Source organism: Vipera ursinii, assembly GCF_947247035.1.
Source record: "Vipera ursinii genome assembly, chromosome: 12".
NCBI lineage: Eukaryota > Metazoa > Chordata > Lepidosauria > Squamata > Viperidae > Vipera > Vipera ursinii.
Window position 1 is genome coordinate 14,407,834 of NC_139525.1, and position 20,009 is coordinate 14,427,842.

Genomic DNA, 20,009 nt, shown 5'->3' on the forward strand with positions numbered 1-20,009 from the left:
TCATTTTTTCCAACAGGCCAGACGGCTATTTGTCCATTGTGCAACATTAAACTTCCCATCGTGGGATGTGTCATACCACACGTCAAATATAGCATCTCTTATTCAGTGGCTGGCTGCATCGATTCTGAAGACGCAGAGAAGACAATGGGCTCTTCTTAGCAGTCCTGGTAGGATCTGGGACAAAGCTGGTATTTCATCCCAAAAGTTACTCAGTTGACCCAAACCATAAGCCACTTCCACTGAGAAAACTGGCGTGAAGCTATTCAGGAGTTGGGTTTGGAAGCTAACCTAGTTAGCTCTGTGACATGATCCTATTTTCCTAACCGAAAGGCTGAAAAGCTGTAAATATGGTTGTAAATGAACCATCGTTTAGTGCTGATTACAATTTGGAGAGTAAATGGCCTCTGAAAAGAGGGATGGAGGAAGAGGAGGTCATTACATCGGTGACAATCCTGTCCACCTGTCTCCCTTTACAAATTTTTGTACTGTCCATGTGCAACCCAGAGATTACAAACCAAAGAGGGGAGATTCTAACAGCACTGCTCCCTCTTGGGATCCATCAGCCTCTGCAACTCATAATTCCACCAGGTCATCGCTAGAAAGTATCTTGATAGTGATTTGACCGGGCACTTCTTCTGCTTCCTGCAGGCCTCGGCCATGAAGTTGATACTTCTGAACATCCTGAGGGTCACTGGGTGACCCAGACAGCCGGACTTCTCCCAGGAATTTGTCAAAGAAGGCATTGTGCCAGACCTAAAGTGAAGAGAAGGCAAAGAAAAATCTACTATTTATTGTCATTACACAAGGCCTTTTCTTAGTTATAAGGGTATTGTCCAGTGCAAAAGTCCTCATCTAAAAGAGGTCAGATCTTCAAAATTTGCTCTGAGTCCTCTCTGTCTCTCTTGCATATCCTTTTAGCCAAATTCCAGGGGGCTGAAAAACTGTTTCCTTAAGAGTGTAATTGGTTTGATTTAGCTGTACTGTAATACTGAACATCATTTCCGTCTTGTCGATGGGATTAGTGGATGGATGGGTGATTTGAAAAGATTTGAACACCGGAAGAAGTCCCTGCAAGAAATGACACACCAGTTCTGGATGGATATGGAGATCCTCAGTCATCCAGGCCATGGTTGTCCCAAAGGTGCTTTTTCAAGAGGCAACTGGACTTTCTTATTTTTCTTTGAAGACATTTCGCTTCTCATCCAAGAAGCTTCTTCAGCTCTGGCTGGATGATGGGGAATGGAAGGATTTATATTCCTTGCAGACAGCTGGTCATTTGCATACTTTTAGGGAGTCGTTGAGGCCATTCGGAGGTTGGGATGAACACCCTTTGAATGGTGTGGGAGTATGAATGGATTTCCAGAAAGCATTGCAGACTACAAGGAACAGGGCCGAAAACATCCTGCAGCCAAGAAGGCTCCACACCCATTTGCACCACTTGGGTGATCTTGAGGACACAGCTAAACCTCCAAGTGGTCTCAACGACTGTCTAAAAGAACTTTTGTAAGCTGACGACTGTCTGTATTCTTTCTGGATGTGAGCAGTTTGGAGAGAATTTCTGGTGAGAATACAAGATGTAGGCAAAGGATTTAGAAGCTGCCTGCTGCATTTTTCGGGATTGAAATAAATAAATAAATAAATACATAATCTGTAAGACCATCTCGCAACTGCCTGCAGTGACTATTCTAACTCAAAGGGCATCCAGGGTGTCAGTACTAACAGGAAAAAAAAAACCCTGGCAGCATTCCACTCTCTCTTCCCCTTGTCAGCACCGAGGCTGCTGCCAGATTGCTCCTGGCAGATTTCCCAGAGTAAAAATACAACTGTAGTTGCCCTTTTGCTTTGTAAAAATCCAGCAGTGTTTAAACTTTAAATACTGGTGTGTGGTTTTAGGAAGCTGTGTCATAACAGAATAACAGAGTTGGAAGGGACCTTGGAGGTCCTCTAGTCCAACCCCTTGCTCAAGCAGAAGACCCTATACCATTCCAGACAAGTGGCTGTCCAGTCCTTTCTCAAAAGCCTCCAGTGATGGAGCACCCACAAATTCTGAAGACAAGTCGTTCCACTGATTAATTGTTCTGACTGCCAGGAAGTTTCTCCTTAGTTCTAGTTTGCTTCTCTCTTTGATTAGTTTCCATCCATTGTTTCTTGTCCTGCCTTCAGGTGCTTTGGAGAACACGCTGACCCCCTCTTCCTTTGTGACAGCGCCTCAAATATCGGAACACTGCTGTCATTATTATCCCTAGTCATTCTTTTCATTCAACTACTAGACATATCCAGTTCTTGCAATTCAGCTTGCCGGATAGATTGGGTTGGGAGAAGCTGATGATCCTAAATCACCTGTATTTCCAGATCAAAGGCTGGATTTAAATCTGGGTTCCTCCCTATATACCCCCTCTGCCCTGCCCCCCAGGTCCTGATCCAAGTTCTTGTTGATGCCACCATATTGGTATAAAATGAATATTCCCCTCATGGTGAGATGGGTGGCAAACAAATTTAATAAATAAGATTGTCAGGTCTGTATTGGAATGCTGCCATTAGCAAAGGCGGCGGTGTGGGGGGGACACGTGCTATTGTGGATTGAGGATGTTTCTGCATTGTTTCTACTTTCGCTCTGATGTATCTACATGGGAATTAGGAAGGGGGAAAAATAGTCAGGGCCATCTGTTTTAACTCCTGCCGGCTGGCAAGAACAAGACATCAAAGAAATGGCCAGTTATCACTTATAGAATGTGAAGGACACGTGTATATAATGTATGTTCTTATTTGGGGTTTTTACTTGTGTGTAGTGTGCGCTGTGGATAGCACTTAATTTTGTTATGAGTTACACAATGACACTAAAGATATTTCTATTCTATTCTATTCTATTCTATTCTATTCTATTCTATTCTATTCTATTCTATTCTATTCTATTCTATTCTATTCTATTCTATTCTATTCTATTCTATTCTATTCTATTCTATTCTATTCTATTCTAGAATAGGCTCCTGTTGGACTGGGGCATTGGGGTGGGGGCTGAAGAAATGGGGCTTTTAGCTTAATGCTTTTGCGCAGGAACTTCAGATACAACCTTTTTTCTCTGCAATCACTTTCTCTCAGTAAAAGATCTTCGTTGAAAGAATGCCTGTTTCCCGAGTTGTGCTTTCCTGAGGGGATAGCTGAGGCAGGACCTTACAAAAATAAATATATATTATTAAGCATAACAGTGGTGCAAATACAGATTGCAGGGATTCTCTTACCTGGATAATAATGGGGCTGTCAATCTTCCTTTTGTAGAAAACAGCCTGGGTGTTGAAAACAGCGGTCCCTGTGCTCGTCTGAGGGGGGGACTGGACCTTGCTGTTCTCACACTTAATAATGATATAATGGTTGGTTTCTGAAAAAGTACATTTATTGATTAGCATTTTTGGAGACTCCTGGTTTTTATAAAAACCGTTACAGGTAGTCCTCAAGTTACGACCACAATCGAGCCCAAAATGTCCGTTGCTCAGTGAGACTTTTGTTAAGTGCCTTTTGCCCCATTTTATGACTCTTCTCGCCACATTTGTTAAGGGAATCACCGCAGTTGTTAAATTGGTAACAGGGTTGTTAAGTGAATCCGGTTTCCTCCTTGACTTTGCTTGTCAGACAGTCGCAAAAGGGGATCACGTGACCCCGGGATACTGCCACCGTCATAAATGTGAGCCAGTTGTCAAGCATCCAAAGGTAAATCACATGACCGTAGGGATGCTGCAACGGTTATAAGTATGAAAAATGGCCATGCGACTTTTTCCATTGCCGTTGTAACTTTGAACAGTCCTTAAATGAACTGTTGTAAATTGAGGACGATCTGTATTCTACTTTCCATCTTCCTACTTTTTTCCTGGATAAAAGATTTGCCTGCAACTAACCCTTCCCTCACTCTGCACACAAAAGGGGCAATGCTACAAGTAAATATAGACTCGCTGTCACACCAAGAGAACATTCATTATCACAGTCCAATCAAAGGAGACACTCCACTTGATTTCCTGGGCAGATTAACTGATCCACTGTCATAACAACAACAACAACAACAACAACAACGATGATGATGATAATATTGTTGGAAGGGACCTTTGAGTTCATCTAGTCCAACCCCCTGCTCAGGCAGGAAACCTTATACCATTTCAGACAAATGGCTGTCCAGTCTCTTCTTAAAAACTTCCAATGTTGAAGCATTCACCGCTTCTGGAGGCAGGTTGTTCTGCGGATTCATTGTTCTAACTGTCAGGAAGTTTCTCCTTAGTTCTAGGTTGCTTCTCTCCTTGATTGGTTTCCATCTGTTGCTTCTTGTCCTGCCTTCTGGTGCTTTGGAGAATAGCTTAACTTCCTCTTCTTTGGGGCAGCCCTGAGATACTGGAACACTGCTATCATGTCTTCCCTCGTCCTTCTCTTCGTTAGATTAGACATACCCAATCCCAGCAACCGTTCCTTATACGTATGTTTTAGCCTCCACTCCCCTGATCATCTTTGTTGCTTAGTTCATACCAACAGCTTAACACAAGACACGTTGGATTTCTTTCCTCGAGAAAATGGTTATTCCAGGGGAGGTTCTTGGCACATTAAAAATACGGAGCATGTGTTGTGGCTATTTGCACAGCCATTCAGATAATATGCATTCTATAGGTAGTCCCTGACTTGCAACCATTCATTTACTGACAGCTCAAAGTTATAAGGGCACTGAAAAAAGTGATTTATGACCGTTTTTCACACTGACGACCTTTGCAGCATCCTTGGGGTCATGTGACCAAAATCCAGATGTATCCAGATGTATTGATGACAGTTGCAGTGTCCCAAGGTCATCTTTTATGACATTCTGACAAGCAGTGGGGACCTCAGATTTGCCTAACAGCCGGGTTACTAACTTAAACCACTGCAGTGATTCACTTAAGAACTGTGGTAAGAAAGGCAATAAAATGGAGCAAAACTCACATAACAACTGTCTCACTTAGCAACAGAAATGTTGGGCTCAGTTGTGGTCATACATCGAGGACTACCTATAGTACATTCTATGTCTAGGAATTCCATTACTTCGCAAAGAATTCCGGGCATAGGTTGCGCATAAGGAATAGATTCCTTGAATGGTTCCAGAGCTAATTAGAATAGTCTCCTCCTTTAATCTCTTCTTAAAGGTAAAGGTAAAGGTTGCCCTGCACATGCGTGCTAGTCGTTTCTGACTCTAGGGGCCGGTGCTCATCTCCGTTTCAAAGCCGAAGAGCCAGTGTTTGTCCGAGGACGTCTCTGTGGTCATGTGGCCGGCATGACTAGACGCCAAAGGCGCACGGAACGCTGTTACCTTCCCATCGTAGTGGTCCCTATTTTTCTACTTGCATTTTTACGTGCTTTCGAACTGCTAGGTTGGCAGAAGCTGGGACGAGTAACAGGCGCTCACTCTGCTACGCGGCACTCGGGATTCGACCCGCCAAACTGCCGACCTTCTGATCGACAAGCTCAGTGTCCTAACCCACTGAGCCACCGCGTTCCTAATCTCTTCTTAAGTCCCACCAAATATAGCAAAGTGAAACCACACAGCGGGATCAGCTTGATGGAGTGCGCCCAGCTCAGCTACATATGTCATATGTTCTCCCTTCCATTGCATTAAAAAGGGGGCATTTTAATATCAGGAGAGGCCAAAAACGTAGCACCCAGGCTTATATATACAAAAATGTTGCTTCAGCACCTGCAAATATTGTAGGGACTGCAAAACACAAGGATTCAGTTGCAAGAAAAGGCTCCATGGGGGCTTTTTCCAACAACAACAACAGCAGCAAAAAATAGACTGTGTGTTATCAATGGCTCGCTTGTCCTAAACCCCACTTATGATTAAAACACTCTGATTAATTATGTGGCCAGACTCAGCCCATGTTAATCGACATACGGTGATTAATATATGGAGAGTTATTGCCAACTGGAACTAATTGCCTGCTTAAATAACAACAGGGGCTTGTGTTAATCATAACCTGGGAGAGGAGGAGGCCGAAGAAATTATGATGAGAGCTGGAAAAAAAATAACAAAATAACAGACTTTGAAGGGACCTTGGAGATCTTCTAGTCCAGCCCCCTGTTCAAGGAGGAGACAAATGGCTCCCCCAAACCCCCCAGGAATGGAGCACTCACAATTTCTGGAGGCAACCCCATTCCATTGATTGTTCTCGCTGTCAAGAAATTTACTTCCAGGTTGGCTTTCTCTTTGATAAGTTCCATCCGTTGCTTCTTGTCCTGCCTTTAGGCGCAAAGTTGAAAGCTGTGCTTTTGATTTTGGAGATGGGTGTGGTCCAAAATAAGGGGCTATTTCTCACTCAGCAAATCAGTTTTGTAAATCTATACAATCAAGACAAGATCGCCTGTGCTCTATAAATACCGAGATAACCCTTAACGGATACAGCATAGAAGGACCGTGGCGGCGGGGGGGTGGGACTAATGGCAACTTTCCCCTGATACTCACAAGGTATATTTAGATTCTGCATTTCACCATGTCAAGCTAGCATGGTCAAATGTTGGAAATTATGGGAATTGTAGTCCAATATCCCCATTTGGACTTTTGGTTCCTTGCATAAAAATCCTCATAAACCACTCTAGGAAAGGGACCACTCTTAACGCTTACTTTTATTTATATAATAGTTGCTTTTTCTATTTTTTATAAGTGGTTTTATGACTTTCCTACATAAACACATGGTCTCAAAAAGGCACAGATATGACCATAGGCTCAAAACGCCCATATTAATGCATATCTAATTTTATATTGTCAATAAACGTGAATTCCACTCTTAACCTCAAGGAACAAATCTTATAATGGATTTTGGAGCATGACATCTCAAAGTGAAAGGCTGCAGTTACCAACAAAGTCCCATCAGAATGTTTTCCTTCATAGGTTTCTTCGGATATGTCTCTTACAACATTCTAGATTTATTGACCTAACTATACATTATGGCAATTTTCAGCCAGCTATTTCTAAGACAGTCTGTCAATCATTATAAACAACTGTTGTCTTGGCAACGTATAGCAGTGTGTCACAGACTCTGCATTTAAGCCATGCACTTAATATGATTCCTAGAAGCAAAAGGATTATTTTTATGTCCCAGCAAATGTTGGTTTCATCCAGGTAACCATAGGTACAACATATGTCCCAAGGAGATCAACATGGGCCAGCAAACATAACCTTTCCATCAATCAATCAGAAAGAGCTGGAAGGAACCTTGGAGGTCTTCTCTCTAGTCCAACCCCCTGCTCAAGCAGGGGACCCTATACCAGGGGTGTCAAAGTCAATTTCATTGAGGGCCACATCAGCATTGCGGTTGCCCTCAAGGGGCTGGGTGGGCGTGGCCAATGGGTGGGCATGGCCTACTGGGTGGGCGTGGCTAGAGTGCGTATGGCCTACTGATTGGGCATGGCCAGCTCGACATCGTTGGCATCAAGGGTGCCTATGGGGGCCTGGGCAGGAGTGGGACAGATCTGAGGGTCTCTGGCAGAAGGAGGGTCTCTGGGCCAGGGCCAAGGCAGTGGGGGCCGTTCCCTCACTGTTTCCAGGATGGCTTCGGGGACCACATGAAACCACTTCGCGGGCCGGATCCGGCCCCCGGGCCTTGTGTTTGACATGTCTGCCCTATACCATTCCAGACAAGTGGCTGTCTGGTCTCTTATTAAAGATCTCCAGTGATGAAGCACCCACAATTTCTGGAGGCAGGTTGTTCCACTGGTTAATTGTTCTGACTGTCAGGAAGGTTCTCCTTAGTTCTAGGTTGCTTCTCTCCTTGATCCGTTGCTTCTTGTCCTGCCTTCTGGTGCTTTGGAGAATAGCTTGACCCCCCCTCTTCTTTGTGGCAGCCCCTCAAATGTTGGAACACTGTTATCATGTCACCCCTCATCCTTCTTTTCTCTAGACTAGCCATGTCCAATTCCTGCAACCATTCTTCATATATTTTAAGAATGATTGCAGGAACTGGATATGGCTAGTCTGGAGAAAAGGCTCACTTTGGGATCCAGAAAAAAAACCCTGGTTTTCCCAGTGGACTGGACTGGTTAAAAAAATAGGAGTATGTAAAGGAAAACATTTCTCAATATCAGAAATGTTGTCCCAATTAGCAGACAGGCTGTGAAAAGCACATATTTTTCAAGGACTGGGCGAGGAAATTGGCACACATTCTCATCTCTAATGAACAGGATCCAATTTCCTTTATCTAACAGATTAGAAACAAGTTGAGTTTGGCAGCCTCTGTTTCCTCAACGGTGTGTCATGAAGCAACATTGTTCCTTGGATATTTTTGAGCCAGAAATAAGGGTAGGAATGTGCAGAGCGGAATGAATGCAATTTGTTTTATTCTCTGTGCTGTTAGGCAAGTAGCTGAATAGATGTCACCTGGGACGACATTCTTCCCTTGGGATTTAATTCAAGTTTAAGGAACTAGAGACAACGCAAACTGCTGGAGGCAGGATTTTGGGTATATATACCTTGGACTCAGTCCCAGGTTTTGTTGGACACTGAAAAAACGAACCTTTGATATGGCTCAGATTGCATTTATTTGGTGTTATGGGTTTTCACCTAGGAAGGAAGAAATGGCAAACAACTCCTGAAAAATCTCACCAAGAAAACTGCTAGGATATGTCCAAGCAACCACCAGGAGTCAACATTGACTTGAAGGCAGAAAACCAAAACAAAGTAATGCCCTTGACTGCATTAAATACCTTCTCAAATATATCACAATATGCTGAATTCAGCATGTCTAAATGTATAGATACGGTTTTAGTGGATATAACTCAATGGTTGAAACTTCCATTAAGTCTCTGGAGTAAAATGAACATTATTAGGATATTTAAATAGATAAATTAATAAGAACAATTTTATGGCTGGCTAAACTCTTGGCTGAAGAGAGGTTACTTTATGGTGATGGCAGCTTCAACTTGACAGAATTTTCAACTATATCATCACTGAGCTTTTATGCTATATTTTGTGGAATCAGACCTTTTATGAATATTACCCTCTTTAGGGCTATTTGGAGAGCTAATGTGTAACACCCCTGAAATCTTTACTAGCTTTAGGGCCCTGGTATATTAAACAAGTTTATAATATCCTAAATGTATTTGGTTATTAGCAGGCAAGTGGTTATGTTTCGATCCCAAATCACAAGAGAAATTAACATTACAGAATAACTTGGATTTGAAAATAGTGGTGAAGATGTTTTATTGGAATGATGAGAGCCCATAGCATCAATTGTAGGAGATCAGCAGCCAGAACTGGGGGTCAAAATTAAGTGCATCATCAGCTTTGAGTCATTACAGTGCCATAAATGGTCCAAGTCCCCACCCCTCTTGAATGCCATTGACCCTTATTAATTTAGTACTGAACTTTAGTTGACGAGATTAATGTCAGGTGCAAAGAATTAGGACTATGCTGTTCTCCTACAATCATTGCTCAAGCCTATATGCAAGAATCTAGTCAACTAAGGTTCAGTATTAAAATTACCCCAGATAAGGATCAGAAGAATTCAAGAGAGATTGAACTCAGACCATTTGTGGGAACGTAATGACTCTAAGCTGATGACTTGTTTAAGTCTGCCTCCCAGCTCTGCCTGCACTTCTCCTACATCAATACTTCAAATTAGTTGATTTCCAGTTGTTTCTGTTAGAGTTTGAGAGGGTGTGTTCTGCATACAAGCTATCCATAATACTTACTTGGCAGTATATACAGCTGAAACATGTATTAACTGGTATGGCCCAGATGCTTCAGCGCTCTTAGAATGTTTAATTTTGAAGAATCAATGGATCTCTTTCATAAGAAATGTAAATTATACTGTCTTTCTGATTTAAAAAATGAAACTGATTAATCAAAAAGGGTTATTTCATCTTTATTTGAGGAGCATTTAAAAAGGGCTGGATTTTGGATATTTTGTAGAATATTGGATATTGGAACAAATCTGAAAGCTCTTTAGCACATACAATTTGGTCTTATCCAACTATAGTCTTGTTTGGGTTTCAAAATATTACATATAATATGTTAACACAGTTTGAGAAAGAAAGAGTTAAGAACATTAATGCAGTGTTGACTTATATAGAGTTCCCCACTGTATAATAAAGCTCTGGCTTTATTAGGCCTGGCAAGGAAGATAAATTGCACAACTGGAAATACATTTGTTCTTTTGATTTTAAGGCATTGATCTAGGTTATGCTATCTAAAGTCACTGTGTTCTAAAATGAAGAAAATGAAGCAATTGCTTTCTTAAATGGTCTAAAAATAAAATCTGTCAAGGGGGAAAAATATAGAGAACAGGTTTGTAAGAACACGCTCAGAAGTGTTGATTCAAGAGCATTTGTAACAAGCCCTTTGATTATAAGATTTCTTCTTAATTCGGTAGTGATTCTGCATAGATTCTTTGAGATATCGACCATCAGACCATCGATTGTCCCAACTAGTTTAATTTAATAGGCTGCACTTTTGCTGAATGCCGTGGGACAGTAGAAATAAATAATCTTTTAGCTGTTGTAAGGGGGCCCAAATAACAAAACAATGAGCAAACAACAAAATGGTTTAGAAACTGAGCTGTTTTTCTGCTGAAACGGCTATTTTTAGAGCTTCTCTGCAGAATGCTTTTAACATCTAACATTCCCTGAGGAAGCTAGGAAAAGAAGAGAGGTGCTTTCTCAGATTTTTAGGGCATCATCAACAGATCAATAAAACAAATGTTTGTGGGTTTCCAAATGCAGAGGAGCGGGCTGTGTTAGCGCGAAGCTCTGTGGAGCACACTGATAGCTTAAGTAATTGTTACCTGGATTTGGAGTATCCATGGAGAAGGGGGCCAAGAGTCAAGTTGAGAGTCACAATCAAGCTCCTGTCTCATTTAAAGGTAAAGGTAAAGGTTCCCCCGCACACGCGTGCTAGTCATTTACGACTCTAGGGGCCGGTGCTCATCTCCGTTTCAAAGCCGAAGAGCCAGCGCTTGTCCGAGGACGTCTCTGTGGTCATGTGGCCGGCATGACTAGACGCCAAAGGCACACGGAACGCTGTTACCTTTCCATTTATCTACATTCTCATTTATCTACACTTTTTTAAGCTCTGGGCAGTTGCGAAGAAGACAACTTCGCTGGCTGATCTTCTGAAAATCCATTTCCCACTGATTACCCCCCTAGCATGATTGACCTTTTGAGTGAGTCAGCTTGCATGACATGGCCAAAGTATGGCAGCCTCTGTTTGGCGATCTTGGCTTCAAGTGATATTTTTGGTGAGGCTTGGTGTCAAGCTTCAAAGGAACTTTATTCTGTTTCAGCCATGGTTGTTTCTTAGCTGGCTAACAGACCCCAGGAAGGAGGAAGGATGAATGGAATGTGCATTTGCAGGGCTGAGCCAGGAAGTCTGGGCGTAAAGGTCATTCAGATTATTTACGAAGTAAGGAAAGATTTCTCTCATAGCATTTGTCTGAGGTTTAATTGGGGAATGTGACTTGCATTGCCAGGGGCGTTTCTATGCTTTCAATTTACTGATCTGGTGCCAAATTAACTGGAGCTGGTTTTCTATTCATCAGTGCCGATATGCTGTACTCAATAAAGTTTTGCATTAGAGATTGGAATGTCTCAGCTGTGCTTGGGATCATCAGTTGGAACCTTGATGGAAGCCTTAGGACTTCTTTATTTATTATTTTTGCAGTCCCAGGGATGTGTAATAGTCACCTCCAGTGACTTTTGTGACTAGCCACCCATTTGTGCTGTAAATAGGAACCCCTTTACTGTTTTATGCAAGCATCCATGACATGCTGTTAATACTTTGAGTATGATAGAGTTAGATGTAGCCCTCAGGACTACTAAATAAGCATTCAAGGTTTACCAAATAAGGCCAAATGGGATTTGGCTAGAGTGTTATACCTTAAGGGCCATGAGAAGAAGAGGCCTCATCTGAGATACCCAAACAATTGATGCTGGGAAAAGTCCTAGGATTGTAACATGGTCTCAGATCTTTCTGTTGTTTATGGAATTTACTAATTTAGGAGTTAAACAGCCCCAAGTCCCAGAGCTGCAACCAATTATCAGAAATCTTGACTGTGAGGCTGTCCAAGACTCTGCCAAATGTTCAGTTTTAATGCAACAGATGGGAAAGAGGATTAAATACGTGGGGAGTTACTGTGAACTGTGTTCAGTTGCTTTAGCTACAATTTAATTACATTTATATTTCAATGAAATGGCACCAGATTTCCTTCGCCCTGCAAAAACTCCTTTGTCCTCATCTGTGAAGAGGATGGCCCTTAACCTAATTCAGGCCACGCAAAAGGTGTACAGTTCATAAGGCTTTGTGTGTGTGTATGTGTGAGATGGAATGTAGTCTGAAGTTCCAGGAAGGGTGGGGTGGGGGCTGACTCTCAGAGGATGAAGAGGCCGCAGAGCTTGGAATGTCTGGTAGGCAGGAAGGTGGCAAACACAGCCCCTTCCCAGCATATATCTATAATCACGCGGATAGTTGCTTTAGTCTGGCAAAATTCTGTCTGTAGGCAAACAACGATAAAGAGACTACCCAGAAGTAACTCAATATGTCATTCCTGGTTCTTGGGGCCTGACATCTTTTAACATCCCATGCCTTTTGCCTTTTGTCAGTGCACCCATATTGTACTCCTTCGATTCCTTCCTTTTATCTTTCCTCTGGTGATCACTGAAACTCTTAACAGTGCATTCAGGTACAAACAGAGATCCAGAATCTCGTTGCTCAAGTAAGGATAAAAGAAGCCCCAGGAGAAGATTTAATCCCTCCAGAGACCATTAAAAACAGCCTAAACTTCTGCGCTTCCAATCTGGCTTTGTACTCACTTGCAGAAACACCTATCACCAAGCTCCCAAGGATTGGGGGCTTGCAGTCATTATCCTCATATATTAAAGAAAGGAGAAAAGAATGATCCTGCCAATTATAGACCAATCAGCCTGCTCAACACAATCAGCCAACTCTGTGCAAGACGTGTACAACAGAAACTTCAGGACTGGCTGAAACAAGAAAAGATATTTGCAAAAAGGAGCAAATTGGTTTTACGGAAAGCTGATCTACCATTAATCAATGCATTCAGATAGTCCCAGTCTTCAGAACAACAGAATAACAGATTTGGAAGGGACCTTGGAGGTCTTCTAGTCCAACCCCCCTGCTCAGGCAAGAAACCCCATACCATTTCAGACAAATGGTTGTCCAATCTCTTCTTTAAAACTTCCAGTGTTGGAGCATTCGCAACATTTGGAGGAAGGTTGTTCCACCGATTAATTGTTCTAACTGTCAGAAAAATTCTCCTTAGTTCTAGGTCCGTTTTCCCTTTTCTCCTTTTAAAAGGATCCAGAGCAAGATAACGGAGAAAATGTCAACGTAAGCCATTTGCTAACCCAAAATCTAATTCTGGTTGAGAGGCAAACAATTTAATTTGATCTGTAGGGGTTTTTGTGCTGCTGTTAAGGAGAGTAGCAAAAAAGCACTGGAAAACAGTATTTAGACAGCAGAGGGCACTGCTTGACTTTAAGTAATTTTGCCTTCTGCATGGCCCATGCGTTAATAGGCCAAGCAGATATTGATTAAGGCTGGAGGAAGGCAGAAATTGATTGCTGTGTTATCAGCAAAAGCACATATTTAGCAAAACCAGTAATTGATGCTTGATATGTACAACAGCGTGGATACTCAGTAACCAAAAGGGATTTATATTAGTTTGGAATATAGCATCCAGTTCTGGTCATCACAATACAAAAAAAATGTTGAGACTCTAGAAAGAGTGCAGAGAAGAGCAACCAAGATGATTAGAGGTCTGGAGGCTAAACCGTATGATGAATGAACGTGGGAGCTAGGTATGTCGGGTCTAACAAAGAGAAGGAGTAGGGGGTGACATGATAGAAGTCTTCCAGTATTTGAGGGGCTGTCAGAGAGAAGAGGAGGTTGAGCTATTCTCCAAAGCATCTGAGGATAAGACAAGAACTAATGGGTGGAAGATTATTAAAGCAAGATCCAACCTGGAACTAAGGAAAAGTTTCCTGACAGTGAGGACCATTAATCAGTGGAACAGCTTGCCTCCAGAAGTTGTGGGGTCTTGAAGTTTTCAAGAAGAGCCAATGGAATATAATCTCCTGCAAGGGGAAGAGGGTTTGACAAGAAGACCTCCACGGTCCCTCCCAATCTTATTTTCCTATGTTCTAGTTTGTGCTGTTGAAATGGCCGCATGCTCATTTCTGCATTACATCAAAAACCGTAAGTATGAATCCAAGCGTGGAGAGTTCTAAGTGGTTAGACTTTTGGAAAACTTTGCAATCGGGTGAAACTAAGCAATAAGTCCTTCAGTGAACTGTGGATGGGCCCTAGAAGCAAGGAATGAATTTTTAAATTTTGGCTTGTCTCGACATTCCATTGCTTAGATAACATTTTGGCAGGACTTACCCCCGTGACTGCTCTGACTCTGGAGTCCTTCCACCCTGTAGACTTTAACGAGGGACATCCTCTTACGGACACCCAGCAGGATATCCAGGAAAGACAGTCTGGGTTTGTTCTGTTTCAGCTCCCTGAAATATCAAAGTGAAATGGGTATGTAGGTTGCAGAGAAAGCTTAGCAGACGTATACGTTCCGCCTGAACTTTAAAGCCTAGTTCATATAATATGTTCAAGCCAAGGATTAGCCAGGATTGTTAATATAGTTAATATATATATGGGGCTAAAAATTTGCTAAATGATACACAATAATGGTAGTTTTGTTTTAGTTCGTTGTTTTGAGTCACTCCAGATATTAGGGTTCCTTGGCATGCACTGACCTTGCACTATAATGAATGGTATTACCTAGCTGGGTGATGAAATGTCTGCAAGAAAACAAGCAAGGTCAGAGAGCACTAAGGATCCCTCATTTCAGCCCTGAGCTACAAATATTTTCCTTTATCAATCACTCCAGATATCGTCCGTAAGCCATTAGACAGCTATTTATGATAAAAATTACAACGCAAATACTGTGTAGATGACTGATTTCAATGCATTTCGGACAATGGTTGTCACTCCATGGCATCACCTATATCGAATTACCACTTTGCAATGTGGAACAGTGTCCTAACGTGAATGAAAACTGCAGGAAGTCAATGCATATTGTTTTCATCACACAGACTCAAAACGCAGTTGACACCAGAGTGTCTGCAACCTTCAACTTGTTCACTACAATTCCATGAGCAGCTTGCTTCCTCCCTGCATTGTGTCACTCTTCCTTTATCAAATGCGTGGAAGTTTCAGTGAGGACTAGCAAAATGGGGAAGAGAAAAAGCCCTATCCAATAACAATAACAGTTATAGAGTTGGAAGGGACCTTTGAGGTCTTCTAGTCCAACCCCCTGCTCAGGCAGGAAACCCTGTACCAGGGGTAGGCAACCTTGGCTCTTTTATGACTCATGGATTTCAACTCCCAAAATTCCTGAGCCAGCAATGGCTCAGCTTGGAAACCTTTCCCTTTCCCCTCAGCATGGCTGGCTGAGGAATTCTGGGAGTTGAAGTCCATGAATCATAAAAGAGCCAAAGTGGCCTACCCCTGCCCTAGACCATTGCCAGATGGTAGATGCTGAATTAGTACCTGAGTGCTGATGGAACATCTGTGAAGAGCCTCAGAATAAATTCCCCTTCAGTGTTTGGAGAAAACGTGGTTGGGGTCAAAAGGTATCGGCCTTGTTTGAGAAGCATCTTCAGGTACACGGTGCGATTGTTCAGGTAGGTGAAGTTCGTTATTCTCTCTTGCATTTTCAACTGGTGCAAGCGATATTCTCGGTTATCCTCCACCTAAGGTGGGAAAACAAATGGAGGTTTGACATGTTCCCATTCGGAGGGGAGTTGGCTTGTCAGAGGCTATTTTCATACTGTATGCTGGATTCCAACAGTGAAGCTCAAGTGCACTCAGGAACGGCTGTTCAGGAAATAATAGAAACAGAATAACAGAGTTGGAAGGAACCTTGGAGGTCATCTAGTCCAACTCTCTGCACAAGCAGGAAACCCTACACCATTTTAGACAAATGGCTGTCCAAACTCTTCTTTAAAACCTCCAGTGATGGGAGCACCCACAACTTCTGGAGGCAGGTTGTTCCACTGGTTGATTGTTCTCACTGTCAGGAAATTTCTCCTTAGTTCTAGGTTGCTTCTCTCCTCGATTAATTTCCATCTATTACTTCTTGTCCTGCCTTCAGGGGCTTTGAAAAATAGGTTGACCCCCTCCTCTTCTATGTGACAGCCCCTCAAATATTTTTTTTAATCCCATTTATATCCCACCCTTCTCCGAAGACTCAGGGCGGCTTACAATTTAAAGCACAAATCAATGTGCTTAGCAGTAGCCTTCATTCTATGTATATGCCTGCTTATTAGGGCTTTCACACACACCCCAAGCGGCATTATTACACAGTCAGCTTAATTGCCCCCAACAATCTGGGTCCTCATTTTACCTACCTCGGAAGGATGGAAGGCTGAGTCAACCTTGAGCCTAGTCCTTCTTTTCACTACAGTAGACAAACCCAATTCCTGTAACTGTTCCTTATATGTTTTAGCCTCCAGGTCCCTAATCATGTCGCTGTCACAGATGATACGACTCTAATGGCAGAAAGTGAAGAGGAACTAAAGAGCCTCTTGTTGTAGGTGAAGAAGGAGAGTACAAAAGTTGGCTTGAAACTTAACATTAAGAAAACCAAGATCATGGCATCCGGCCCTCTCAATTCCTGGCAAATAGATGGGGAAGAAATGGAGGTAGTGACAGATTTTATTTTCATGGGCTCCAAGATCACCACAGACGGTGACTGCAGCCAAGAAATTGAAAGATGCTTGCTCTTGGGGAGGAAAGCCATGGCAAATCTAGACAGCACACTAAAAAGCAGAGATGTCACCCTGCCAACAAAAGTGCATATAGTCAAGGCCACGGTCTTCCCAGTTGCAATGTACGGCAGTGAAAGCTGGACCATAAAAAAGGCTGAGCGCCAAAGAATTGAGGCCTTTGAACTATGGTGCTGGAGAAGACTCCTGCAAGTTCCTTGGACTGCAAGGCGATCAAATCGGTCAGTCCTAGAGGAGATCAACCCTGACTGCTCTTTAGAAGGCCAGATCCTGAAGCTGAAGCTCAAATACTTTGGCCACCTAATGAGAAGGAAGGACTCACTGGAGAAGAGCCTAATGCTGGGAAAGGTTGAGGGCAATAGAAGAAGGGGACAACAGAGAATGAGGTGGCTGGATGGAGTCACTGAAGCAGGAGGCGTGAGCTTAAATGGATTCCAGAAGATGGTAGAGGATAGGAAGGCCTGGAGGAACGTTGTCCATAGGGTCGCGATGGGTCGGACACAACTTCGCAACTAACAACAACAACCCCTAATCATCTTTGCTGCTCGTCCCCGCACTCTATTTCTAGAGTCTCAAGTTCTTTTTTCATATTATGGATGCAAAGGTTTGTGAAAGTAATCTCACAGGTAGTCCTTGCTTAACTATGGGTAATTGGGAATGGCAACTTAAGTCATTGAGCAGAAAAATCTATGACCTGTAATGACACTTCTGGTTGCTAGTCTTAAATAAATCCCATGTGGTCATAAAGCATGACATCCTGTGACCATGATTTGCAACTTCCCATTGAATTTGCCTGTTGGAAGCCAGTAATAAAGGTCACGGTTAGCAGTCACATGACTGCGGGATGCAGTAACCATTGTCAAGTATCTAAGTCACAATCATGTGACTGTGGGGACACTGCAACAGCTGGTACTTCAAGGACCAGTTGTAAGTCCCATTCGTTTAGCATTGTTGTAACTCTTTAATTTTTTTATTTATTTTTATTTTATTCGATTTATATACCGCCCTTTTCCCGAAGGACTCAGGGAGGTTTACAGGGAAAATTAAAAAGATACAATATACAGATTAAAATACAATTAAATTAATAGCCCCAACACTTTAAAATTGAATTTAGAACCTTAAAAATCCCTCAGTCCAGGCCAGCCAGCTCATATAGCCAGGTCTTCAGGTCCCGGCGAAACGAACGAAGGTCGGGGGCGATCCGGAGTTCCACTGGCAGCTGATTCCATAGGGCAGGCGCACCCACCGAGAATGCTCTCCCCCTGGGAATCACCCACTGGCACTCCTTGACCGGCGGGACCCTGAGGAGGCCTTCCCTGTGGGAGCGCACAGGACGATGGGAAGTTGACGCTGGCAGCAGGTGCTCCCTAAGATAATCCGGACCCATGCCATTTAGGGCTTTATAGGTCATCACCAGCACCTAATTGCTGAACAAGGGCTGGTGAAGTGAGATCTACCTGCACATGAAGGTAGATCTGATGGCTGGATCTGCCAGGTGAACAATAAGCACAAAAATACAAGATACATTACATTCTTTAGGGCAATTGTTTTGAGTGCAGGTGGATGGAGACCTACCTTGAAAATCTCAAAGCCAATAACAAGGTTATCTCCTGCCCCTTCTTTCCTGTGAATCCGTTGGTCCTTCTGCTGCAGGAAGATCAAGACTTTGTCCTCCACCTTCTTAACATCAAAGATGTACTGAAGAAAAAAAAGAAGAACAGACCAAACTGCTATGAAAGTGTAGTTTATATGAAAACTACCCAAGGGTTGGGAAGCAACTGTTACTAAGTTCTCGTGCAGGGTTATTGACATTTTAGATCTTTCCAGTGATATACATATGTTTGCATACAGCAACCTTACACAGCACTTGATGCAACTTTCCCAACTAAGTCCAGTACAGATGTTTTGAAGATCAGTGCCATAATCTCCCAACTTGAAGGCTCTTTGGATGTTGAAGTACATACTTGGAAAATACGAAACCTCCTGGAGGTTAGTTCTGAGTTATGGGGATTCTTATCAGCCTTATTGAGGGAAGCTCTGGAGGTATCTGATTGGCCAATGTTGGAAGGTGGAATGCCAGAAATATGTACCTAACCTAGCTCCAGGGATGTTTTGTAGACAAATGTAGTGATATAGGGCAATCCTAGGAGGCAGATCAAAGTTCAACCTGTAGGATGAAACTCAAGGATTAGTTGTCTGTGCCAGTTTTATTCATTTTAAAGGTGCTGAAGTGATCACTGCTTATCTTTGGGATAGTTGATAGATAAAAATGATGGGTGCCTACTTTCAAATAAGGAAAATTGGTAGTGAAATCTGATCTTTGGGAACTTTGATCCCAAAACCTCTGATGGAACTTAGTCACCAGAAGCTTAATTTCTCCAAATGTCACAATGCAGATCATTGCAGATAAATAATACTGAAATAGTTTTAGAAATTGCACAGTATCTGGAGAGAGAATCGGTCTAAGTCAGACATGTCAAACACAAGGCCCAGGGGCCGGATCCGGCCTGCGAAGTGGTTTCATTTGGCCCACAAAGCCATCCTGGAAACAGTGAGGGAATGGCCCCCACTGCCTTGGCCTTGGCCCAGAGACCCTCCTTCTGCCAGAGACCCCCAGATCTGTCCCACTCCTGCCCAGGCCCCCATAGGCACCCTTGATGCCAATGATGTAGAGCTGGCCACGCCCACCCAGTAGGCCATATGCACTCTAACCACGCCCACCCAGTAGGCCACGCCCACCCTGGCCATACCCACCCGGTCCCCTGAGGGCAACCGCAATGCTGATGTGGCCCTCAATGAAATTGAGTTTGACACCCCTGGTCTAAGTGTTGCCTCCTGAGTTTTTGGGAGCTCCATCACTGGAGATTTTCAAGAGTAGATTGGACAACCATTTATCTAAGATAGTATAAGGACTCCTGACTTGAGCAGGGGATTGGACTAGAAGACCTCCAAGGTCCCTTTCAGTCCTAGAATTCTATGATTCCATGATCCTTTGGATATTCTGCAATATTTTTGCAGAATTTTAAACCATGCAATGCATAAAAGCAGTGCTGATACGAAAACCAGTGGAACAAATTATGGACCAGTATTATGGACCATGTCCAAAGGAATATAGGTACTGCCAAACTGAGGATGAGTGGAAAAGAGATTTCAGGAGATAAATGCATATATCCTAGTCACAACTTCAAAAGTGAACTTCTAGCTTATGCGTATGC

The 20,009-nt window shown here is 42.9% G+C and overlaps 1 protein-coding gene across 1 annotated transcript in view; it reads right to left on the reverse strand.

The window, feature by feature from the left end:
• Positions 1-541: 541 nt before the first annotated feature.
• The window catches only part of CAPN6 (calpain 6), a gene marked incomplete at its 5' end in the record, with an annotated part of 51,613 nt that continues 32,145 nt past the window's right edge, over positions 542-20,009 (reverse strand). Inside the window, 5 exons of the mRNA XM_083372323.1 lie at positions 542-753; positions 3,240-3,376; positions 14,393-14,514; positions 15,557-15,759; positions 18,370-18,492. Coding sequence (XP_083228449.1) covers positions 574-753; positions 3,240-3,376; positions 14,393-14,514; positions 15,557-15,759; positions 18,370-18,492 — 765 coding nt within the window. The 3' untranslated portion in view covers positions 542-573. The remainder of the gene's footprint in view (positions 754-3,239; positions 3,377-14,392; positions 14,515-15,556; positions 15,760-18,369; positions 18,493-20,009) is intronic.